The 24,839-nt window shown below is 33.3% G+C and overlaps 3 protein-coding genes across 3 annotated transcripts; 1 reads left to right on the top strand and 2 right to left on the bottom strand.

Annotated features, from left to right (window-relative positions):
• The first annotated feature begins 5,584 nt into the window (after positions 1–5,584).
• Positions 5,585–14,814, top strand: NET1D (kinase interacting (KIP1-like) family protein). Its single transcript, XM_012236796.4, has 5 exons — positions 5,585–5,789; positions 6,174–6,237; positions 6,339–6,609; positions 8,329–12,644; positions 13,382–14,814. The coding sequence occupies exons 3-5, from the start codon at positions 6,507–6,509 to the stop codon at positions 14,564–14,566; spliced, it is 5,604 nt and encodes a 1,867-aa protein (XP_012092186.2). The 5' UTR covers positions 5,585–5,789; positions 6,174–6,237; positions 6,339–6,506; the 3' UTR covers positions 14,567–14,814.
• A 918-nt stretch (positions 14,815–15,732) lies between these two features.
• On the bottom strand, positions 15,733–17,823 carry LOC105649951 (nuclease). Its single transcript, XM_012236794.4, has 2 exons — positions 17,422–17,823; positions 15,733–16,968 (listed from the first exon to the last, which is right to left on the bottom strand). The coding sequence occupies exons 1-2, from the start codon at positions 17,582–17,584 to the stop codon at positions 15,914–15,916; spliced, it is 1,218 nt and encodes a 405-aa protein (XP_012092184.1). The 5' UTR covers positions 17,585–17,823; the 3' UTR covers positions 15,733–15,913.
• Positions 17,824–18,755: 932 nt separating this feature from the next.
• Positions 18,756–24,373, bottom strand: LOC105649950 (sulfate transporter 3.1). Its single transcript, XM_012236793.4, has 12 exons — positions 23,900–24,373; positions 23,594–23,801; positions 23,130–23,301; positions 22,571–22,636; positions 21,461–21,574; positions 20,658–20,774; positions 20,445–20,571; positions 20,041–20,327; positions 19,771–19,961; positions 19,568–19,653; positions 19,367–19,443; positions 18,756–19,227 (listed from the first exon to the last, which is right to left on the bottom strand). Exons 1-12 carry the CDS (start codon positions 24,237–24,239, stop codon positions 19,042–19,044), a joined length of 1,971 nt encoding a protein of 656 aa, XP_012092183.1. The 5' UTR covers positions 24,240–24,373; the 3' UTR covers positions 18,756–19,041.
• Between the last annotated feature and the right edge of the window lie 466 nt (positions 24,374–24,839).

Below are 24,839 nucleotides of genomic sequence, written 5' to 3'. Positions count from 1 at the left end.
TTTGTTTGCTTTTTCAAAAAAAAAAAAAAAAAAAAACTGTGAAATAAGAAGTCCATGTGCAAGTGCTTGCTAGTGACCAAACACACCATGCCATTTCAATTGAAACTAAACTTTGTATTTATTAATTAAACTGTGATTTTCAGGGCCCATCAACAATAGCCTATTCCTAACTAATGGGGGGATATAACTTTGTACGGATTTTGCTTTTGTTTGCTAAATTTGGATTTTGAGTCTCAAAGATAAGATCCAATGAACATAATGTTTCCTACTTGCCTTTTCTCCATCAAGTCATCAATTGTTTTACAGAAGCATCATTGTTTCTTCTTTTTAAATTTTTTTTTCCAGGAAGGAATAAAGAAGAAGATGGAGAAACCTGGCAAATGGCTCAGGTTCAAGGTGGGTCCCTTAGATTCATTATCATATAGACAAGAATATATGTTCACAGCATAATGAATCATGTATTATTGTTATTGAAACCCATTACTAAAGACATATATGAATATGAATTTCTCTTCATTAATCATTTCAAAGGAAAAATCAGTTTGTAATAATATGCTCATTTTAGTATATATGAAATTAAATAAACAAATATGCTCATTTTAGTTTATTATTTTTCTAAATAATAAACGGTTAACTTGGTAACTTGTTCATTTAAATAACGCCTACCAAATTTGTGAAGGAAAAGACTGAACATGTATCTCCAATTACTTTTATTTTAAAAGAGTGTAAGAAAACCAACTACACTACACTTAATTAGCTATCATTTTAATTTCATTCTACACATGAATTCTAGCATTAATTAATTTAAATTATATTAATAAAATAATTAAATCCAATCACCATGATATTTTTTTTTTAAATTGGCTTGTAACATATTTTAGCAGAAATTGAAATTCTCTATCTATTTTCTACTTTATTAGAAGGAATTTCCTGATTGGTAACATAAAATATTTTCCTAAAAATAATGCAATGAGATAACTTGTATTGAAAAAATAAAAATAAAAAGAAAAAGAAAAGTTGATCCTAGTTGAATTTTAATGACCCTTGGAGGATGCATGTACTTAGGTTGGCATTTTTTGTTAAAAAAAAAAAAAAAAAAAAAAAATTGAAGACGATGAATGATGATGTCTTCTTGTTGAGTCCTTTTGCTGAAATGGTAAAAAAAAACTCCTTGAATTCACTCCACTAAACCACGAGGGCTTCCATTGATTAGTAATTTCTCTTTTTCACTTGTTGTTTCGCAACTTCACATTATAATCATAAACATTAGTTAATCGTTAATTTCATATTTACTTTTCAGTTTTCAATATTCATCCTCTGTTTTGCAAAGTCACACGCATGATTTTGCCTTGCCACATGTGCGTACTAGAGGCCAATTAGAAGCATTAAAGTGAAAAGCCTCTATTCCTTTTTTAACTAATCCTGCTTTATTATTACTTTTAAGTTTTAACCGCCTAGTGATGCAAATGATGGCAATAATCCATGGCACCGTGGAAAGTCTTTTTTGAAGTTAAAAAATCCCATAACCATGGAAGATTTTAGATTTTGTTTGAACCTCCATTAAACAGTATAAAATAATATTTTAAATACGATAACTAATTTTTTTAAAACTATAAGAGTCCTTAGTATATTAGTTAATTATTAATTCAAATGTTATATTACCAAATAATTTTTTAAATAGCTTGTAAATATTTTAACCCGAGCTATTTAAAGAAAAAACTGTTGTCAGAGAATGATTTAACTAACTGAGTTAAAATTTTTTTGGGTAGTTAAAATTCACCATCCTACTAACAGTTAGCTTGCAAGTAGGAGGGACAGGTAACATCTATGGCAAGGAAAGAAAGAATGTATAAGCTTAGAAGTCACCTTACTCACCTACCTATCTTATCAAACGGAAAAAAGCTATATCCTTCTTTTTTTAAATAGAAATAAATAAATAAATATATATTTCATTTGGTTAAACCTTTAAAATTGTATTTTTTTCCCTCTATATTCTTGTTAGATAACAAACAAAGTCTCAAAAACTTGTGCCTAACATGGACTAATGAACAGAGATTATTTAATATTTTCCACTAAATAGACAAAAAATTCCAAGGCTTCTTTTGGCTTTCTCCAATTAGTGTCCTAGTCATAGAAGAGTACAAAAGATTATGCTTTCACATAATTAGAGTTATGAAATGAACCACATATGTTTGTGTTTTATTCATCTCCCCTTTCATCAAAATAATAATAATCATTGAGGATCAAGTCTAAAATTTCCAAATTTTTTCAACTTTTCTGATAATAAAAATATTGAAATATTTTGATATTATCTTTAATTTTCATGATGACATGCATACAGGCTGTCCTATAAAGAACAAAATATAAACTATGCATTTAGATTCTAATCAACAATCATCAAATTAAATTATATGACAAATGACTAGCAATAATATATTATTATTATTATTATTATTATTTTCTAACTTATTAATTAATCAATTATAGTTATACAATAATCAATTAAAATTAATATATTTCTGTATCTCAAAATTTTTTTTTGCCATTAATTACCATATATAAAATACATATTATAATCTGCGTTCAGTATCATTATGAATGCTGTATTTAAAACAGATTTACATGATTACAATTTTAAATATAAATTACATTAAAGTCCATTAAGGTGATGCAACCTAAAAAAGTTAGATATTACAAATTACAATTATATATATAAAATAATATTATCAAATTTAGAGAAATTATATTTGCTTTATAAATATATATAATTGGTGAAAATTCTTGTAGTAAAAATGACTCAAATTCAAAATTTTCATAAATTGTAATTATGATGTATAAAATATTATAATTTATACCAGAAAATTATAATAATTGTATTTATTTTATAAATCATAGATTACTTAAGGTTTAAGAACTGAAGAATTTCATTATCATGAAATCTTTAGTGCTCAGAAAGACGAAAACATTTTATACTTATTGCAGGAAGTAACAAATATAGAATTAGACAGAGAAAAAGGTCATGACATACTCGTGGTCATAATTGTACAGAGTGGATTTCTTAGTCGCGTGACGAAAGACAACCGTCCTTGGCCACCGCCCAACACGCATACCTTTTATAAAAGCATGACACCGTGTCATATCCTCCAACAGTGTCAGGAGTCGCCGTGACCAACCACCAAGCATGCGTTAAAGATTCTCCCTTCTCCAATTACCAAAATGCCCCACCTTCCATTTTCCAGTACGGATAGTTGGATTAGAATACATTGCAATTTGGTGGGAAGTTAATAGAAAAATTAGCAAATAATCCCAACTCAAATGGTACCTTTAATAGGTTTTGATATTATTGTGATACTGTTATAAATGGCATGGACAGTGCAGATTTTATAATATTCATTATATATATGGTATCTGATATAGAAAAATTATATGAAAATGGAATACGAAAATGCTAGTTAAAACATATATTGTAATTTTGTAATTTGTGAATTAAAAAATAGTAAATAAAAATCACCTAAATATAAATAATATAAAAAATTAAAATAGTAATTATTATGCAAAAATTTGCATTTGCATTGAAAATATTTATATATATATATATATATATATATATATTTTTTTTTTTTTTTAAAATGCTTGAAGTATATAATCTTGCTCGTGTTTTTTGAATCGATATAGATGGGTAATATTTCAAAAAAAGATTGCAATTTATATTTGTATTATTTTAATTTCAATAATTTGCTCATGTATTTCGATTAAATAACGAAAAGTGAAATTAAATGCTTCTTTTAAAATTCTCAAGTATAAATATTTATTAATGTAACAAATTACTATAATTATTACAGTTCAACTGATATAATTATTTAGTTTTCTTTTAAACTTTTTATACATTTAATTGAAATGTTTATTAATTTTTATAACTAAAAAAGGTATAAAAATATCCAATTATGTTGTAACAAGTTTTAATAAATTGAAATTATATCTCAATTCCATTAGTGAACTAACCATATTTATTTTACTATGTAACTCTATTATTTAATAAAAAAATGTAATGTTTATTAAATGCAAAAAAGGATTAATTATAATGAAAGAAAAAATAAAATGCATATCAATATTTGAATATTTATATTTTGTTACATAATTAATTATGTTTTAGAAATTATATATTTATATAAATAGATAGTATTTGAGTTGCCTTATAAGTCTGTCAAACTTATATAGAAATTCAAAAGTAAAATAATATTTAGTTTGACCTAAAAAATTAAAAAATATTTAAATAAATCATAAGTGGTGATTAAAATAAAATAATTTTACTCATAATTAGTTATTTATTTTGAAAATTATTATTTAGTTAAGTAAAAGATTATATTATTTTAGTAGTATTTAAAAATTGACAATATTACCCTTCTTTTAAATAAACTTTTAGGTTCCATTTGTTTCCGTAAAATAACTTGCAGAAAAATATTTTCTACAAATTTCCGTTGTTTGGGGGGTTCAGAAAAATAAGTCAATGGATAATATCTTTCTGGTCAAAGGAAAATTATGTTATTTTTAAGGAAAATAACTTTCCATTTTTGAGAGAGTAAAACGTTTTTCGGATATTGATAAACCTTATAAATTCATATTTTTTTTAAATTTATAATCATTGTAGTCACTACTACTAGTCATCATTTACCACGGACTACCACTATCGGCTACCACCATCGGTCATCACCACCAACCATTGGCGATCACTGGCAGCTTTCATAATTTATATATTTTTTACATTCTTCTTATATTTAACAATAATTTTTTAAAATTATAAAATTTTATTATTATTAATATTTTTATGTTCTTAAAAGATAAAAACTTTAATATTTGTAACTAATTTTTAAAATTATAACTAAACAATGGAAAATAAGTAATTTGAAATTTTTTTTTTCAATAACAATGAAAAATATTTTTCATCAAATCATTTTTATGCAAGTTATTTTACGAAAACAAATGAAGTATTAAAGCTACTATAATTAGTATATTATTTTAATAATTTTAGTATATGGATTTTATACCGAAATCTACAAAGAAACAATCCAATTGATCGATATGCATGATGGAAATCGTATCTATGAAAATATTAAAAATAATTTCAGATAATTTAACAGACACTTATTAGCATTGACCTATAAAATTAAAAATATATTTTAAATCAAAAATTAAAATAAAATGGCCAAACTAACCACAAACATGGTCAAGGTTGACTTATTGGTTTGACGCTACTGCACATCTTAACATCTGATTGTAGCAAAAGTTGGCCTTAGAAACTGTACAAGAGGACGTAGGAACGTCACAACTGGAGTGGAATTCTTCTTCCAATTTCGGGAATTAATGAAAGAAATCCAGAGGGAATCCGCTGAACATGGCAACAGAATACAACAACCAAGAAAAAAACATTTTTGAATTTCTCAACAAAGAGTAAGGACAACTTGGTCATTTCATTTTATCATTTCCTTAAATAAGACCAGCACAGCGTATGACGACGGAATTACTTGTAGTTAGTACACTCGACTCGTAAGTTACTTTTTTTTTTAAAATTTTATTGTTTATATGGAAATTGGATTTGTCAAAGCGTATTTTTGTTAACTTTCCTCTTGTATTACAAAACAAATAGCATAAAAAGTAAGCTAACAAACATCAAATAGAGGGAGAACGAGCCAGTTACAGAGCGACGCCTACAGATCTATCAAACATGGGGTAGACTCGAGAACGAAGATCAGAACATGCAGCTGAGGCTCTTTTGTTGTCTCTGCTAATTGGTGAGTTTTTCTTTTTCTTCTTTTAATGTTTGAGTCATGGCCGCTTGGGTTGTTACATCCACTTCCGTTGAAGATTAATTTCGCCGTGCATGAAAGTCAATTATCATGTGGCTCTATTTATGTGTTTCATGTGTGTATAGTTTTTTTTCCCCTGATCATTTTGCCTTTGATCAAGTGCTTCTTCTTCTTCTTTTTCTGTTGCTTTTGAACCCTTGACTAGTAGGCGAGTAGCTATTTTGTGACATCTGGCGTGTGGGATCGTCATCGTACTGTTATTATAGTTATAATTCACTGATCAAATACATAATATTGGATTTTTTTTCCAGCGTATAATTCACCGTCTAACTTTTTCATTTTGCTTTGTGGTGATGTTGCTTTGATCAGGTTTCTTTTAAAAAATTTTGAAGACAGTGGTTCTCTTTTATAAATAATTAATTCTAGTGATCAGGTAACTTTTGAACTACAGTTTTTGTTTAAGGTTAAAGGATCTGATCTCTTGAATCTTTAGTGGTTCATTCAGAAACTGATTTATCTCGGGTTTTGTTTCAGGTTCAGATAGTCAGACGCTTAGCAAGCTTTGTACTGGCCATCAGTCTTTTAATTGATTGGCTGTTGGTTGTATACATCTGGCTCTTTGCTGGATCATCATTTATTATCTCAATTAGATTAGTTTCATCTCATCGGAATTAGAAAGTTGTGGTGTTCTTGGATTGAGTTATGGCGGCTGCGGCGATTGCAGATTCTAAACGTAAATATTCTTGGTGGTGGGATAGCCATATAAGTCCCAAAAACTCAAAATGGCTTCAGGAGAATCTTACAGGTAATAATTTTTTTTTCTTGGAAACTTTTATTTGCATTTCTATCCTCAATATTCTTTAGCTGCTAGTTTTGAAGTGCTCTTGACTTGACTTGAGAATATTTGAAGGCGCCTGGATCTCTGATGTGGTTATGAATTGGCTAATTTCTCTCTCAATGTTATTTGATTATGATGGTGCTGAAATGCTGATTTGAATTATGATGATCATGGTAGGAATTATTCCCCTTTCCAACTTTGGTTCATCAAATTAATGGGTTACGTGTTTGATTCTCATTTATGTTTTGCATTATAAGAATGGTTAGATAGTGAGTAGAAGGGCAAATGATAGTATGCCAGTATCCATCTGTCATGCTCAGTCATCTGAAAGAAAGTGGGCAACATCCTAAACCTGAATCAGTTTCATTTCAATCAGTATTCCGCAGTTCTTCTTCTTCTTCTTCTTCTTTTTTTATTTTTTATTTTTTTAATTTGGTGCAGAAAATGGCTATATCTAGTTATGTTTTTTGCATTAAGAGAGTGGTATTATTTGGATTTTGGAAATCATAACGAACAGCAATAATTGCGATTGTTATTACTTGCAAAAATAAGTTTTCTTCATCAAATAAACGGAGGAGAAAAAGTTCGTCTCAGTTTTGGTGGATAGAGAGTGATGGTATAAAAAGTGCAAATTAAATAATGTTAAGGAAGGTTGGTGCTTCATGCTGCTTGTTGCCGCATGCCAAATATGAGTGGGAATGAGATTGAAAGCACCTCCTAACACCTTTCTTTGCAACTGACCTTGAAAAGAAACAAAATTACAACATCCAAACAGATGGATGGAACTGGTTAATTCACTTAAAAAATTATATTTGAAACCATAATTTTAGAACTTTAGAAATGAAAATACATCATGATGCAATTTTCAAAGTTGTTAGAAGCTATTTGATTTGGATTTTAACGCATTCTCAGTTTAATTTGTGGCTTTCTCAAATATGTGGGTGAGTTCCTCACATTTGATTGTAAAATCTAAGGAATTGAATGAGTAACCTCGAGCTGATGGAATTTTCATGATATCAAAAAAAAAAAAAAAATCTTTTTGCACTTCTGTTTGTTGTTTGCCTTTTTCCTTGTTTACTTGATAGATTATATCTAATTGCCATGTCTTACATTTTCATTTAGTGTGTAGTATGTTGAACTTATTCCTTTGTGGCTGGGAATTCGCGTCCTCTCTTTTCCTTTTATTTTCCACAAATTTGGACACACCTTCTATCTCTTTTCCCTATATAGATGAACTGTACAAGATGGAAACCTGGTGAATAAGTTCTGTATTTCCTGTACCACAGGCTTAGTCTCTGGGGAGGCTAAGCATCCCATCCTCCGCCAGTGCTGCTTTATGTCTCAGTAATAGTTGTGAATGTAGTATTTGAGAATGAAAGGAGGGTTATCAAGCTGACTTAGTTAAAAATTGCAAAACCCCTGTTCTTCTAATTTGATTGAATAGTTTGTGGATGAAAGTTGCAATTACTTTTTAAGAAGAGATTACACCAAGTGATCTCTTGTTTGTAATTAATATTTCTTGAAATTGACAGGCTGTAATACAGTGTCTTCCTATTTCTCCATGATACTATATTGACAACATTTAGCAGTTTTTCATCATTTTTTTATTATATATTGATCATATTACCAATGCTCTCTCTTTCCCCTCTTCCTAATGCCTTTAGCAACACTCTTTTGTTTGAACAGATATGGATGCCAAAGTCAAACAAATGATCAAACTCATTGAAGAAGATGCTGATTCCTTTGCAAGGAGGGCAGAAATGTATTATAAGAAACGCCCAGAGCTTATGAAACTAGTTGAAGAGTTTTACAGGGCATATCGTGCCTTGGCTGAAAGGTATGATCATGCAACTGGGGTGATCCGCCAGGCACATCGAACGATGGCAGAAGCATTTCCCAACCAAGTCCCCTTTATGCTGGGTGATGATTCACCTGCAGGTTCTGCTGATAGTGACCCTCGTACACCTGAGATGCTGCCAATACGTGCTTTTTTTGATCCTGATGAATTGCAAAAGGATGCTTTGGGAATGTCACCATCACAAGCCCATGCTGTCAAGAGGAATGGAGGTTTTACTGAAGAATCTGATTCTGTTCCTGGCAGAAAGGGTTTGAAACAGCTAAATGATTTGTTTGGGACTGCAGACGTGATGAACCATGTGAAGTTTGCAGAGGGAAGGGCAAAAAAAGGCCTTAGTTTTGATGCTGAAGAGGGAGAACAAGGTGTACAGGACAGTGGTAAATTTGACATCAAGGCTCGAATTCCATCTGAGTCTCAGCGAGTGAGTAAAGCTGAGCAGGAAATTTTAACATTAAAGAACACTCTTACGAAATTAGAGGCTGAAAAGGATGCTGTCCTACTTCAGTACCAACAGAGCTTACAAAGATTGTCTAATCTGGAGTCAGAAGTATCACGTGCAAAAGAGGATTCCAGGGGTCTTAATGAACGAGCTAGCAAAGCTGAAGCTGAAGTTCAAACTTTGAAGGAAAGCCTTGCTAAATTAGAGGCTGAAAGGGAAGCTAGTTTTCTTCAATGTCAGCAGTGTTTGGAGAAAATAAGTAATTTAGAGAACAATATCTCTCATGCACAGAAGGATGCAGGAGAACTCAATGAGCGTGCCAGCAAAGCTGAAATTGAGGTTCAGTTACTTAAGCTAGAACTGGCTAAATTAGAAGCTGAAAAAGAAAATGCTATACTTCAGCACAAACAGTGTTTGGAGAAGATAGCTGATCTGGAGAGGAAATTATTGCATGCCGAGGAAGATGCCCAAAGGTTTAACGAGCGTGCTGACAAAGCTGAAAGGGAGGTTGAAACCTTGAAGCAAGCACTGACCATGCTAACTGAAGAGAAGGAAGCTGCTGCTGTTCAATACCAGCAATGCTTAGATACAATTTCTAGTCTGGAGCATAAACTAGCTTATGCCGAGGAGGAGGCCCAAAGGCTTAACTCTGAGATAGATGATGGGGCTGTGAAGTTGAAGGGTGCTGAAGAAAGGTGTCGTCTGTTGGAGACATCGAATCAAACTATGAACTCTGAATTGGAGTCTCTCTCACAGAAAATGGCGGCTCAAAGTGAAGAAATTACAGAAAAGCAGAAGGAGTTAGGGAGACTGTGGACTTGCATTCAAGAAGAGCGGTTGCGATTCGTGGAGGCTGAAACTGCTTTTCAAACTTTGCAGCATTTGCACTCTCAGTCTCAGGAAGAACTGAGATCTATAGCTGCAGAGCTTCAGAATAGGACCCAGATTTTACAGGACCTAGAAGCTCGTAATCAGAGTTTACAAAATGAAGTTGAGCAGATCAAGGCGGAAAACAAAGGCCTGGGCGAAGTCAACTTATCTTCAGCTTTGACAATACAGAATTTGCAGGATGAGATTTTGAGCTTAAGGGAGATTATCCAGAAACTGGAAGCAGAGGTTGAACTTCGACTGGACCAAAGGAATGCTCTCCAGCAAGAAATTTACTGTCTGAAGGAGGAGTTAAATGATCTTAATAAGAAGCATCAGGCTATCATGGAGCAGGTGGAAGCAGTTGGCTTAAGTTCAGAGTCCCTTGGATCATCTGTGAAGGATTTGCAGAGTGATAATATAAAGCTGAAAGATGTCTGTGAAAGAGAGAGATGTGAAAAAGCAACTCTTTTGGATAAGTTGGCGATCATGGAGAAACTCATAGAGAAAAATGCTCTTTTGGAGAATTCCTTATCAGATTTGAATGTGGAGCTTGAAGGAGTAAGAGAAAGGGTACGGACACTAGAAGAATCCTGCCAATCTCTTTTGGGAGAGAAATCCGCTCTTGCTTCTGAGAAGACCATATTGGCCTCTCAGTTACAGATTGCCACTGATAATTTGGAGAAAATCACAGAGAAGAACAACCTTTTAGAGAATTCTCTTTTTGATGCAAATGCTGAGGTTGAAGGGTTGAAGGTAAAATCAAAGAGTTTACAAGATTCATATATGTTGCTTGAGAATGAGAGGTCTGACCTGGCTGCTTTGAAAGGAAATTTGATTTCTCAGTTGGACATCACTCAGAGAAGACTGGAAGATTTGGAGAAAAATCATATGGGGTTAGAAGAAAAATACTCAAGTTTGGAGAAGGAGAGAGAATCCACACTTCACGAAGTAGAAGAGTTACGTCTCTGCTTAGATGCTCAAGCGCAACAACATGCTAATTTTGCCCAGTCGAGTGAATGTCAATTGGCTGGTATGGCAACACAAATTCACTTGCTACAGAAAGAGGGCCAGTGCATAAAGAAAGAATATGAAGAAGAAGTGGACAAAGCTTTTTCTGCTCAGACACAGATTTTCATCTTGCAGAAGTGTTTGCAAGATCTGGAAGAAAATAATTTTTCTCTTTTGCTCAAGTGCCAAAAGCTCCTAGATGCATCTAAACTGTCAGAGAAACTGATTTCTGAACTGGAGCATGAAAATCTTGAACAACAAGTGGAGGTGAAATCTCTCTATGATCAAATTAAAGTGCTAAGGGTAGGGCTTTACGGGGTGCTGAAGACTCTAGAGCTTGATGCAGACCGGTGGTGCGAGGGTAAGGCTGATCAAGACGAAATGCTACTGAACCATGCACTTAACAAGCTTCAAGAAACACAAAAATTTCTCTTTGCAATGCAAGACGAAAATCAACAGTTGGTCATTGAGAATTCTGTTCTTGTTACTCTGCTTGGGCAACTGCAACAAGAGGTGGTATATCTCATGACAGCTAAAAACACTCTTGATCAGGAGTTGGTGTCTCGGTCAGAGGAGTTCTTGGTTTTGCAGAGTAAGAACCAACAACTTGCAGACACAAATGAAGAATTGAAATTGAGGTTAGTGGAGGGAGACCACATGCAGGAAGTTTTGAAGGTTGACCTAAATAATCTGCACAGACAGCTCTCAGACTTGCAAGGGGGTTACCAGAATTTACAGGAAGAGAATTGCAAGGTCGTCGATGAGCAAAGGTCCTTAATGAAGTCAATCTCAGATTTGGGAGAAGAGAAATGTAAATTAGCAAATGAGAACTATGCCATTTTTGAAGAAACAGTATCTCTAAGTACCCTTTCTCTAATTTTCAGGGATATCATTTCTGAGCAATTCTTGAAAATAAAAGAACTCAATGAAGCTCTGGATAAATTTCATCATGTCAATAATGGCCTTAATGAGAAAATGAAGATAATGGAGGTGAATCTATTGGAGCTTGGAGTAATAAAGGATGAGAAAAGAGAGCTGCACAAAATGTTGGAGGATCTGCGGTGCAAGTATGATGAGGTTGAATTAATACGAGCAGGTCAGGAAAAGCAGATCATCAAACTATGTGGGGATTATGATCAACAGAGTAAGGAGGTAGAGTGTATTCGTGAAGCAAATAAGGGATTGGAGACTGAAATAGTGAAATTGAATGGAGACCTTTTAGAAGCAAAGAGCAGGGAGGAAAGTTTGAATTATGAACTACAAAAAGGAAGAGATGAGGTGGAGGATCTGCGGTGCAAGTATGGTGAGGTTGAGTTAATACGAGCAGGTCAGGAAAAGAAGATCATCAAACTGTGTGGGGATTATGATCAACAGAGTAAGGAGGTAGAGTGTATTCGTGAAGCAAATAAGGGATTGGAGACTGAAATAGTGAAATTGAATGGAGACCTTTTAGAAGCGAAGAGCAGGGAGGAAAGTTTGAATTATGAACTACGAAAAGGAAGAGATGAGGTTGAGCAATTGGAGTCTCATGCTGCTGCACTTTTTGGTGAATTGCAGATATGTGCAGTTCAACAAGCATTGTTTGAAGGAAAGGTTCATGAGCTCGTTGAAACATGTCAGAGCCTTGAAGGTAGCAATCATTCAAAAGCCATGGAGATTGACCAGTTGAAAGAAAGAGCCAGCACCATGGAACATGAAAATGAAGAACTGAAGTCCCAGATGACTTCATATATTCCTGCTTTTATTTCTCTGAGGGAATGTATAACATCGCTGGAGAATCATAGTATCTCACAATCAGCAGTTCACGAAGTTGACAAGGAAGCAAAGGTAATTCTATTTTATCAAATTTTTAGTTTGCTATTGAAAATTTAGTTGACCTGAACTGAATCCTTAACTGATACAAACTCCAAAATTTCCTATTTTAAACTTTGAGGTTTACAATTAGTGGTATCAAGTATTCTCCAAGATTTTGTATTAGTACATATGCAGCAATTGTATGTAAAATGCTATTATTATATTAAAAGCATGGTTCTAACTTGCAATTACCTGTCCAGTTTAGCTATAGTCTTCACCTATATTTTTTAATCGGTATAGTATTTTGATAACCTTTGCTCATTCTTTTCTACTCTTTTTCTGCTCTCTGTTTCTTTCGCTTGCCTCCACAAACACAAAAATTGAAAAGAGAGAGAGGGTCCATAAATTGTCTTTTCTTTTTTGGGTATGTTTGAAAAGCCTTGAGAACTATGACATCTAGGTCTTTGGCTCAGCAGCTTTAACTTCTTGGCTGCACATTAATTTAAAGCTAATAATAATTTTTGTTCCTCTTCCGTTTGAATGACTCTCTATTACATGTTTCAGCAAATACTTTTAGCAAGTTTCCATACCCTAACCTCATCTTAATGATGTAATCTGGTTCTCATATTTTCTATGGTATCTGCTCAGAATTACATTGGCTTCTCTGCGGAGTTGATAAACTTTGAGTTGTCATTTCTTTTATAGGCTGTTGCTGCATCTGGTTCTGGATATCATGTAAAATTTAATGGGTTTTATTCCACTTGTTGCAGGATCCCAGATTGATGGTGCACGCCGAAAGCTCCCAACAAATTATTGAAGAACAAAGTTCTGCAAGAGGTGGATTAATGGATTTGCGGGATTTGGAAATGAGGATTCTAGCTATTGAAGAGGCAGTGATGGAAAGAGAGAGACTTGTCATTCTGGAAAACTCTAATGCTAAGTCTAAACTTGATGCTGCTATTAGACAGATTGAAGAGTTGAAATCTAGAAGCACTTTGCATCCAGAAGCCGTGAAAGGAAGCAAGCCTCAGAATCTAGATTCTGAGGACAAGGAATTGGGGCCTGAGGCTGATAATAAGTTCAAGCTTCAGACAGGAGCACACCAAACCTCTGAAGAAGGGAATGAAGTGATGACGAAGGACATAATGCTTGATCAGATATCTGAGTGTTCATCTTATGGGATCAGTAGACGGGAGACTGTAGAAACTGATAGTCAGATGCTTGAAATATGGGAAACTACCGACCAGGACGCCAGCATTGACCTGACTGTTGGAAGGGCTCAGAAGGCGACTCCTGCACTCACTGAGAAGAAGCGCAACAAGCAGCAGCATCCTTCTACAGAATCAATGATTGAGAAGGATGTTAGTGTGGACAAGTTAGAGATCTCACGGAGATTGTCAGGATCTCGTCAAGAAGTAAATGAGAGAAAAATTCTAGAAAGGCTTGATTCCGATTCACAAAAATTAACTAACCTTCAAATAACCGTGCAAGACTTGAAGAGAAAAGTAGAGATTACGGAGAAAAACAAAAAGGGGAAAGGAATTGAATATGATAGTGTGAAAGAACAGTTAGAAGAATCTGAGGAAACCATCTTAAAGTTGTTTGATGTAAATCGGAAATTAATGAGGAGCATTGAAGATGAATCGTTGTCCGCAGATGACAAATCTGCATCGGCAATGGATGAGAATGGAAGTGTTAGGAGGAGAAAAATTTCTGAACAGGCAAGAAGAGGGTCAGAAAAAATTGGGCGGTTGCAACTGGAAGTGCAGAAATTGCAGTTTCTTTTGCTGAAACTTGATGGTGAAAACAAAAGTAGAGGAAAAACCAAGATTATAGAACGAAAAACAAGCGTTCTACTGCGAGACTATCTGTATGGTGGTACGAGAACTGCTAGCCAGAAGAGAAAGAAAAGGCATTTCTGTGCATGTGTGAAACCTCCGACTAGTGGAGATTGAGACAAATCACATTCTATCGGCAAACAATTTGTGTAGTTCAAGGTTAAATTAAAATTTAAGACATGTAGTTGTTTTGTGCATAAAATTTTCTTTATAGAGATATTCCATAGACATAAATATTATCCTTTGTTTGCTTAAGAGGATATAGTATTTCTTTTAGTTTTAGAGATCCTGCTGTACATTGTCAGGCCGCATCTCATTGAAAGAAGTTGCTTTAATGGAGCTTGCTTCTTTCTTTCTTTTTTTAACCCTTTGGTTTTGCTTTCATAAAATTATAAACATCGGTTCAAGAAACTATATATATTATTTGAAAATTATTTCTTTAATTGAATACAAGCTTTTTGGAAACGTAGAACGACGTAAAAGAAAGATCTTTCAAAGTTAGACGAGTTGGATAACTCTTGCATCTATTTCTAACCATGCATTGCCTTGGAAACTACTCTATCTAGATGGCATTGTAGATTTTTTTTTTTCCCTTCATTTCAATTGGGCTTTTGGGCCGAGAAATAAGCACACAGGAAAATGAGAAATCGAATTCGAGCACCTACAATCGATAGAAGATACACAAAAGGACAATTAATCCCAAGTCTCCTTAAGATGGCACTATATTGTTTTCTAGGACAGGAATTTAAAATGCGGATAAAAAAATGAATAAAGCTACTATATGGTTTTTTTTTTTTTTCCAGGTTTCTATTAAATATGGTTTTTTTTTTTCCTTGCTTCATGATAAACACAAGGCAGAATTATATAATAGTTTTGCGAGCTTAAAAAAATTTAAAATGTTTTAATCAATAAATTCATTACAAAATCCTTATATATTTACGTCTGAAAAAATTTGTTAACATTTTATGTTTTTATTATGATAATTGTGTAAACTTTAATTATTAGGTTATTGAAAATTATTTTTTTACAACATAAATTTTAGAAATTATATTTATGCATAAATTTATAGACACATTTGACACACACACAATTAAATTATGTTCGAGTTGTCTCACTACCTGCAATCCTACTTTCCCGGAAAAATTTCACTTGCCAGACCTATCAGCAACATTCGCAGAGTTAAAACTCTACTGAAATTCTCAACAGAAAATTGTTGCTGATAAAATTCTAATGCAGATTAAACGTCTGATGCGCCCATGGGTAAGTCCTATTTTGCTTTCAAATTTTCCCTACTACTTCAACGTCCAAAATCTATTATATTAAATGAGATTAAGAAGAAGAGGTCCACGTTAGTAATAGCTCAATGCTTATGCATTCTCAAAGATCCTTTGCATGAGAGGATTCTGTTCGTCAAACTTAAAAGTGCATCCTAACGTTGGAGCAACAAAATAATCTTGTACTTGATTAATTGGATAAAGATTTCTCTTTGGTATGCTGCAAGTACTTTCCCAGATTCTCTCTCAAGGTTCTTCCCAGTGGATCAACTTGCTTACAGCACTGTTCTCCATAACCGGAGTCGTGATGACCGGACAAAGCAACATCAGGATGCAACTGATCTCCATTGTCAATTATAATATTGTGGAGTAAACAACATACCAAGATAATACTCGGTAGTTTCCTTTTATCCGGCCTCCACATAACCTTGTTAAGGATTCTCCAACTGCCTTTTAGCTGCAAGAATGACTTCACTGCAAGCAATCTTGCTGCCTCATGCATTGCATTGAAAGTGGGATTTGATTCTGAATGCTGGTCATTTCCATCAGGAGTTATAAGCCATGGAAGAAGAGGATAGCCAACCCCACCAACAATATATTCTCTGATCTCCATTTCTTCAGATAATTTTCTTAAATTTCCGTTCAAACATTCTCCATTTTCACAGTGTTTAAAGAATCCAGAACACTTCAATAATCTCGACACTGTCATTCCCCCAGGCCAACCTGTCACAATATTAAGAAATCTCATTTCATGATCAACAATACCCTGCAAGAACATGCTGTAATTGCTTTCTTGGTCACACCAATCATCCGAGGTTTCAACAGCTGGAAGTGTCATAATAATGTGTGTTGCATCAATGGCTCCACAACAATTTGGCAATCCAAACAATGTTTCAAATTTTAACTTAATTTCCTCCATTCTATTGGAATCAGGCCACTTTAGATGGTGCCTGGCTCGTTCTTCTAATGCTTCGATAAATCTCCAAGTTACTTGAGAGACAGTAGACTGGCCAACGCCAAAGGCAGCCCCGACTGAGACTTGAGACTCGCCAGATGCCAACCTTCTTAGAGCAATTGCTACTTGTTTCTCAACACTAAGAAGCCTTCCCTCAATGTTGATAAGCCCCGACGGTGGCCTTGAAATAAGATCTTCCCTTACTAGGGAACAAATGTATTCAAAAGTCTTCTTTGAGACCCTAAAGAAATACTTGAATGCTTCTTCCTCATCACATGGTATTGAAGCATCTATAAGGTCAAATTCAAAATTGTCAAACTTAGGCCTTGAAATATAAAACAAAATAATAGTTATACAATTTATAAATATTTAACGGTATTATTAATACAGTACATTCCTGGCTTTGAAAAGTTTCAGACTTGCATACTTTCGGGAATATAAGCAAATTATTTCACATGTCACATTAACTCACTTAAATTCTGAATCCTCCGATTAGTCACCAAATTATAATCTCAAGAAACTTAACAGGAACCATAAAAGCCATCACCAATACCAAAAACGCAAAAGCAAATTTCATGGGTTATAAGGGCATTTGCAGACTCAATAACATATCAAGATAAAACCCACTTACCAGTGGAAACGAATCGTCAAATTAGACAAAATTAATTAGCTAATTAATTAATACTGGTCAAGTTTCATGTAAATCAAAAGAACTAAAAAGTGGGTTACAGAGAGAGGAGGACCTGAAGACGAAGAATTCTTGCGCCAGAAACTGTCCCACCAATCGGAGTCAGTAGCTTTAGGGTCAATTGGAGCTACAGCTGCGCCTTTGTTTTTGATTTTCTGTTTCTTCTTCAATTTCTTTGAAATCTTTTTGCTTTTCTTCGATTTCTTTGGGGGAGCCATGTGGCGGAGGAGAAATTTTCAACTGATTGGTCAGTGGGAAAATTTAGCACCAATGTGGTGTGTAAAGAAGATAGAAGTTCCCAAGAAAAACTGATTTAGACGATTTTCTTAGCAAATGTTTTTAACGAGAAACTGAAGGAAAATACAGTAGTTGGAAGGAAGTGATCGTCTTTGTCAAAGATTGGCTATAGGCAGTAGAGCTCTCTAGCCAAAGGAAGGGGACTGCATCGAGACTCGTGCCAGGAGTTAGGACGACTCAAAACGGCGCCGTTCTATTTTGTACTTAATATTCTTAATTTTGAAATGTTAAATTTTATTTTCCTCCCTTTCGCTCGCTTTGTCTTTTTTTCTTTTTTTTTTTTTTTTTTTGCTAATTTAAGGAGCCGTATGAATGTTTTGTCAATAAGACTAGTTGAAAAATCAACCTCATCCATCCACCAAATGTTTAGAAACAAATTACAAAATAAATATCTTATATATCTATTTACAAAATGAAGGCAAAGACGTTATAATACGAATATATTCAGATATTATTTTTAATTAATAATTAAAACTTTCACATATCTTCATTATGATGATAAATATGAGATTTTTTTGTATGAAATGGATGTAATCACTTTTGAGCTCACCGAATAATGTTCGATCAATATTTTTATTTCTTCATTTAAATTAGTTTGATTCTTTTAAACGATGTTATATTTTGTGAATAGTAAAAATATTGAAGATTTGTCTATGATGAATTTAAGCATTTTAAAAAATTATTATTTTAAATATTATTAAAAAATACTTTTAGGAGCGGTCACTTAGCTATTTATTCTTATAATTTAAGATAAAAATATGTGAATTTTGCATTAAAAATAAAAGTAAACGATCTCTTATCAATATTTTCAACATTATTAAGAGTACTTTTAATTAATTTATGTATATTTATTTTTTTATTATATTCCTTTTTCAAATTAGTCTAAAGACAAAAAGAAAAGTAGAGGCTTATAACAAATTACAAACATAAGGACACATTACTTGAAAGCAAAAAAGATTCACTTACTAATTGGTCAAATTAGGGATCATTAGTGATCAAATTAGGGACCAATAACAGACTAATAAAGTCTCAATCAGCATGAAAAAATGTTATGAATTAAAGTAGATAGGGATGGGAAATTGGATGAAAGTCTGTACTGGAATTTTCTTTTGGGAGCCCCAAAAGGCTCTTCAATTAAAATTTCATGTATAAAGAAGCATATTGTACAACTCCATTTTATACTGTTGGAAGGAAAAAAATACCCCCAACCCAACTTTAATTTATCTAAAATGCATCAGATCAACTTGTGCTTCATTTCCTGATGCACATACTAATTACATCCATCCTAATTAATTTGCTCTTAACACCACCTATATTTATGGAAAAGAGGAAAAAAAACTCTTGCTTCTGCTCATAAATAAAATAATTAAACTATAGCTTAGACGTTGCTATATGCCTGAGATTCATCTTTTGAAGCGTTTGGCTTGCATGTGTGAAGCATGAAGTTGCATGCTCCAACAGCTTCTCCTACTGTTAAAAAGATCCATTCTTGACCAAAGTTTTGAATGAAGTTGGACTTGTTTAGCTTCTTCATCACCTCTGCTCCAGGGTTGGCAAGTACAAGCTGTATATATGAATAAATGAGAAACACTTATTGATCTATATATATATATATATATATATATATATATATATATATATATATATGCAGATTTCATCAGAATGAAAACTTTAAATATGAAAGGAGATGGACATCAATATACCTTGATTTCCCTTCTATCAGTAACCTTCCTGACTTCTTCAAGCATGCTGATTCCACTTGTGTCAATGTTACCAACAGCTGCCAAACAAGAATAGGGCTTATTCCACTTGAGTGTTTTATATATAATTCATGGGATGAGCTACATGAAGGGTAGCCTTCCTCCTATAATAAGAAAATCACAAGCATTATCCAATGAACTTACCTCCCATGTCTAGAATAACATACTGCAGACTGGTTTCTCCTGAAGATTTTAACTTGTCTTCCTCTTCATCAATCCACCTTGTGATCCTAATTATTAATTATTATTGTTCACAACACAGATGTAGCAATTAAGTTAAGCGAACAGTAGCATGAAATTTAAGTACACATACATGAAGCTTCAGCAAAATATAAAAATATACATACCTCTCTCTTAGGTAGCTTGAATTCGTAAAATAAATAGGAGCATCAATTTCAAGTATAAGAACGCCAGGAACAGTATTTGCATTTGGGTATTGTTCAACATTTCTATACATCATAGAATTCGGAATATTTCCAAGAATGAATGTTTTTGGTCTTGCAACAAACAGAAGCACCCTTAGCAGAGAAATCGACACCTGCGCAATTTCACAGACACATTAGTGTATATAAATAATACTAACAGCTTCAAAAACACATAAATTACTATATTCATACCGCAATGACCAATCCGATCTCAACACTGCCAAAAACGACACCCAGATAGGCGCCTGCGCAGACTAAGAAATCAAACTTATCAACTTGCCATAAATGGATTGCTGCTTCATAATCGATAAGGCCAAGCATGGCGGAGATAATAATAGCAGATAAAACCACTAGCGGAGTGTAATGGAACAATGGGGTCAATAGCAACAGCGTAACCATCACTGCGAATGCCATAACTATGTTTGATACTGCTGTTTTGCAACCTGCATTGTAGTTTACAGCCGATCGCGAAAATGGCCCTGAAATTTCATTTTGATTCGACAATCAAAGTTGTTGATTTATTAGTTCTGTTGGGTTCATTTGAAATTTATCAAACACTTAAAATAAAACAAAAAAATGGAAAGTGAATTCGGTACCTGTTGTGAGGTAGCAAGAAGTGCAAGAACCTACAATGTTCATCGTACCAATAGCAATCATCTCTTTGTTACCATCAATATGGTAATTTTTGAACATTGCAAAACTTCTTCCCACAGCTATTCCTTCCTGCAATTAATTCAGCAAACACATTAATTAATTTCTTAATCAGCAAAAGCTATTATTATTAAAATAAGATAGGTGGAGACGTTTACAGCAAGAGCAATGACGCCAGTAATGATGCCAGTCTTGATAGCTGTCGTCAGATAAGGAGACACGAACACCAGATCACCAAAGGACGGTGGATTTAACCCTTTCTTCAAGTGTCCTATCTGCATAAAATTACACCCGGATACATCATATAACAACCCAACAAAACACAAGACCCAGTATTATTGATGGAATGGGCCAACTTAATGAAGTGGCTGTCGGAACAATTATTTCGATAGGCCTTGGTCCTAAGCCGTTAGAATAAAAAAATGGGTATGGCTCTCCATCAAAAGGCCGAAACTTAGCCACATGTGAGATGGACCTTCGGCCTGACCTTTTCTATGTGGTGGTCCAAACAAAAATATTCTGCTGCTGCCTAGTTATTGGACTCTTTCTACTTGCAGGTTTGGTCACGGTTCTGTTCTGTCTTTTTGTCTTTGCCTTTTCTATGGCTTCTAGACAATAACACTTTCTTACCAATAAATGGCAAGTGAAATGACAGCAATATTTTAAGATTTTTGCATACAATTTTTTTTTTTTATCAAATTATCTTTAATTTCATATCATTAATAATTAATGTGTTTCTTATAGATATAAAGATAAAATTGAAAAAATTCATGGTTACTCTATAATATTCTCAAAATAACTTATATTTTATATATATAAAAAAATAAGAATAAAGTTCAATTTAACTCCTCAATTTATTTAGCGGGATAATAAATTTAAATTAATTTAATTTGTGAAATTATTTAAAATGATTAAAAAGATGAAATTGAGTAATCACTTAAGAATTTATGGGAGTGCTCACCACTTGAACTCCATGTTTCTCAGCATGTGTGAGATAAACAAGAATGCTTCCCAAAACGACGGACGTCAATGGTGCCATTGCTGATACCCAGAAGAACTTTGGTCGTTTCTTGCTCTACATGCAATCAAGCAATTAATTAATTAATTAATTAATTAAGGTAATACGAATTATTTATATTATTAAGGTAAGCAAATAATGAAAATTTTTCTACGACGTCAGTCAATTTTTATCTAATGCGTTGAACTTTTCGTGTTGCAAGTTATTTTGGTACATAGCGTATCTCTTTGAGTCTTTAATTTAATATTGTTATCTAATAATAAACAATAATATGAAATATAAGGAAGCCCTAGGAGCAAGTTAGAGCAAGACTTTTGATCAATAAGGTGGGTCGGTGGGGTAGAAAGTGAAAAAAGTGTAACAACTACAACAAACCATTTAGTGTTTTTAAATTGTAATTCCTAATTTAAAATGCAAAAATTAATTAGATGTGTGCAAATGTATATTTAGGCCACTGCTTAACTAATAAATTCAATTTGCTTTATTTGTATTTATTAATTAGTTACTTTTTTTAGCATTAAATTAGATATAGTAACATGAAGTTCAACATATATAAATAATACTACATAATGAGGTTTTTTTTTTTATCTAAGAATTTTTAGATTATGAATTTGAAATTTAATAGCACAATTCATAAAACTTGTAACAATTAAGATAATAAAGATTCTATATGTTTCTAGAAAATAATTTATGTCTTTGAAAAATATTAATTAGTGATCAGTGAGTGATATTATTGGAGGGTGATTGATTTTTGTCAGCAATGATGGATAATAATAAATAATGGAGATTAATGAATTATTAAAGTTATATTTATAATTTTTTTCTTTTATTATATTTATTAACATGATCGAAAGCTTTTAATCGCCTCTTCGATTAAAAAAATATTTTACATGTATAACCGAATATATATACATAATACTATATAATATTCGCGAATAGATTAAAAAAATTCAACATATATATTTTAGATGAATTATTTTTTGAAAAATAAGTGGAGCCTAAATTTATTTTTCAAAAAACAAACGAAGGCTAACTATTATGTAAATAACTTACGAAGTATCTGGTGGAAAGGAGGAAGAAAAGAAAGCAAAAGCCAAGAACGGCACTTTCCCATCTCCACTGCAATAAAAATTAGGGTTAGTGTTAGAATAGATAAATATAAAAGCAATTATTGAACGAAAAAGATATAAGAAAGAAGGCAGTTGGCATGATAATAAATGATGACCAGACATGCATTGATATGTAGTTTTGTTTTTGTCACAATAACATATAAAAGATCACATGATTTTCTTTCTTTCTTCTTCCAATTTCTTTTTCATAGGTTTTCTTTTTGTTGCAAAATGTAGCACCACATGCCTCAAATGAATTAAATAAATAACCAGCAAATTCCGTAGACACCATTGAATTTATCTTAACCATACAGTTTAGGTAGATAGATTTAATTTGAATTGAAGGCATCCATAATACCAGAAAGAGATTTTGCAAATTTAGATTTAATAACTTAATATTTTTTTTTTTTTTTGGGGGGGGGGGGGTGTTTATGTAGTAATTATTGTGATATAATGTGATTATTAGTGTGGCAGCATGTAATTGTATTAGCTAGGCTGAGGACCTGATGGGTTTGGGAGAATACAGAACGCAAGACTGAGACAAGATCTGTAGCATGGGTAAAATGATCAAGCCCCAATATCCCTTTTAGCTGTTGCAGACAGACTACTGTGGCTGCTCCTGCCATGAAACCTACTATCGTTGCATGTGACAGAAAATCCACGATAAATCCTAGCCTGCACATAAACACAACTTTATCCCATCACAAAATCAATTTTTTCATTACCATTATTTCAGTTTTTTTATCCTTATATGACACTATAATTTATATGTATAATTATTATTTCTGTTGGAAATTTTTAATTACTAAATATGAAACAACAAAAATACAAGAACCGGTCCAGCAGAGACAAAGAGAGAAAGGACAGAGAAAGATACAAAGCATAGTGCTATGTTTTCTGACCTCTTTTTTTTATATTTATTTATCAAATAATATTGCTTCATCAGCTGTTATATATATATGTATACCTTAACAAGCCGAGAGAAGCTTGGAAAACTCCAGCGAAAAATGTTGCTGTGAAAGCAAGGTGAAGATAAAGCTTAGGATTCTCATTAGCATTAACCTCATCTCCTAACATGGAACCTATTAGCAAAGATGCAACGGCCACTGTCCCTACTGCCAAATCTCTTGAACTTCCCATCATTGCATAAACAAGAGGTGGAACAAAGCTTGAATCTACGTTGCATAAATTAGAGAAAAAAAAGAAACTATTATTAAAATGGTACTGAACCATCTAGAGAACTGCAAGATTATACTTATCCTGTTTGACTTACATAACCCAAGAATTGGCGGCAAGTTGGCTAACTTAGCGTAGCTTATTCCTTGAGGAATAGCAAGACTAGCAATAGTGATTCCTGCAATAATATCAGCCTTCAAGAACTCTAAAGTGTAACGAGGAGCCCATTCAAGAATTGGCAAGAAATATTGGAGGCCTAATGTAAATTTCCGACATGGAGGCTGGTTCTTGAACTGCCGAAATGGATCATCAGGAAAGAAAGTTTCTTTCAGATTATATTTTAGTGACTTGAAAAACGGCTGCGGCGGCGGAATCGCCACCCGATGAGCACACTCTGCATTTGTCGAGGACGGGTAAGCGTAGTCAACGGTGCCCATATTTGCAACGTTCAAAATTAAAGAAGAAAAATGGAAAAGCTAATAATATATGGCAGCAATGGCGGTGGCGGTGGTGGAGAGGGTGAAAGAGACAGAGGAGAGGAGATGGTGCAGTGATGAGACTGAGAAGATGGGAAAGGCTGGACATGGCTTTATAGGAGGGACTCCTTTCAGTTTCAGTGCGTCGTGGGACCCTTTTTTTTTGTATATACTATATACTATAATACTATACTGTATATTAGTGTATAAATTAATTAATTATTGTCAAAGATGGCACGTTTTCTTTTTTGTTTTTTTTTTCATTGTGAAGCTCTCGTTTCCTCTCCTATCCTTTTTTCTAATTTCCTTCCTTCCTTCCTTACCCACGTAAATATTTTATAATTTTAGGACTGCTTGTCTAATGCCAAAGTGGCATTTCACCTTTCAACATGGCGCATTCTGGTTGGGTAATTAATTAGCTGCGATGTTGACAGAGCACGTGTTTGTCCATGGTTGGTTTTCATTAATTACTTGTGGTGATTGATTATCGAATTATAGTGATTAATCCCAGCTTGACCCAGTTTGGACGTGTTTGATTTTTTCTTTTGCTTTGACCTAACT

The sequence above is a fragment of the Jatropha curcas genome, chromosome 5 (genome assembly GCF_041381405.1).
Source record: "Jatropha curcas cultivar XTBG-Jc1 chromosome 5, XTBG_Jcur_1.0, whole genome shotgun sequence".
Lineage (NCBI taxonomy): Eukaryota > Viridiplantae > Streptophyta > Magnoliopsida > Malpighiales > Euphorbiaceae > Jatropha > Jatropha curcas.
Note: the sequence above shows the minus strand (reverse complement) of the source record. Positions and strands in the feature narration are given on the sequence as shown.

Coding starts and splice junctions, on each gene's coding strand:
- NET1D (XM_012236796.4), top strand. CDS start 6,507: ATGGCGGCTGCGGCGATTGCAGATTCTAAACGTAAATATTCTTGGTGG. Junction 6,610..8,328: donor GCTTCAGGAGAATCTTACAG/GTAATAATTTTT, acceptor TTGTTTGAACAG/ATATGGATGCCAAAGTCAAA. Junction 12,645..13,381: donor AAGTTGACAAGGAAGCAAAG/GTAATTCTATTT, acceptor CACTTGTTGCAG/GATCCCAGATTGATGGTGCA.
- LOC105649950 (XM_012236793.4), bottom strand. CDS start 24,239: ATGGGCACCGTTGACTACGCTTACCCGTCCTCGACAAATGCAGAGTGT. Junction 23,302..23,593: donor GCTTCTCTCGGCTTGTTAAG/GTATACATATAT, acceptor GTTTATGTGCAG/GCTAGGATTTATCGTGGATT. Junction 22,637..23,129: donor TATTCTCCCAAACCCATCAG/GTCCTCAGCCTA, acceptor TTTTTATTGCAG/TGGAGATGGGAAAGTGCCGT.
- LOC105649951 (XM_012236794.4), bottom strand. CDS start 17,584: ATGGCTCCCCCAAAGAAATCGAAGAAAAGCAAAAAGATTTCAAAGAAA. Junction 16,969..17,421: donor CAAGAATTCTTCGTCTTCAG/GTCCTCCTCTCT, acceptor TTGACCTTATAG/ATGCTTCAATACCATGTGAT.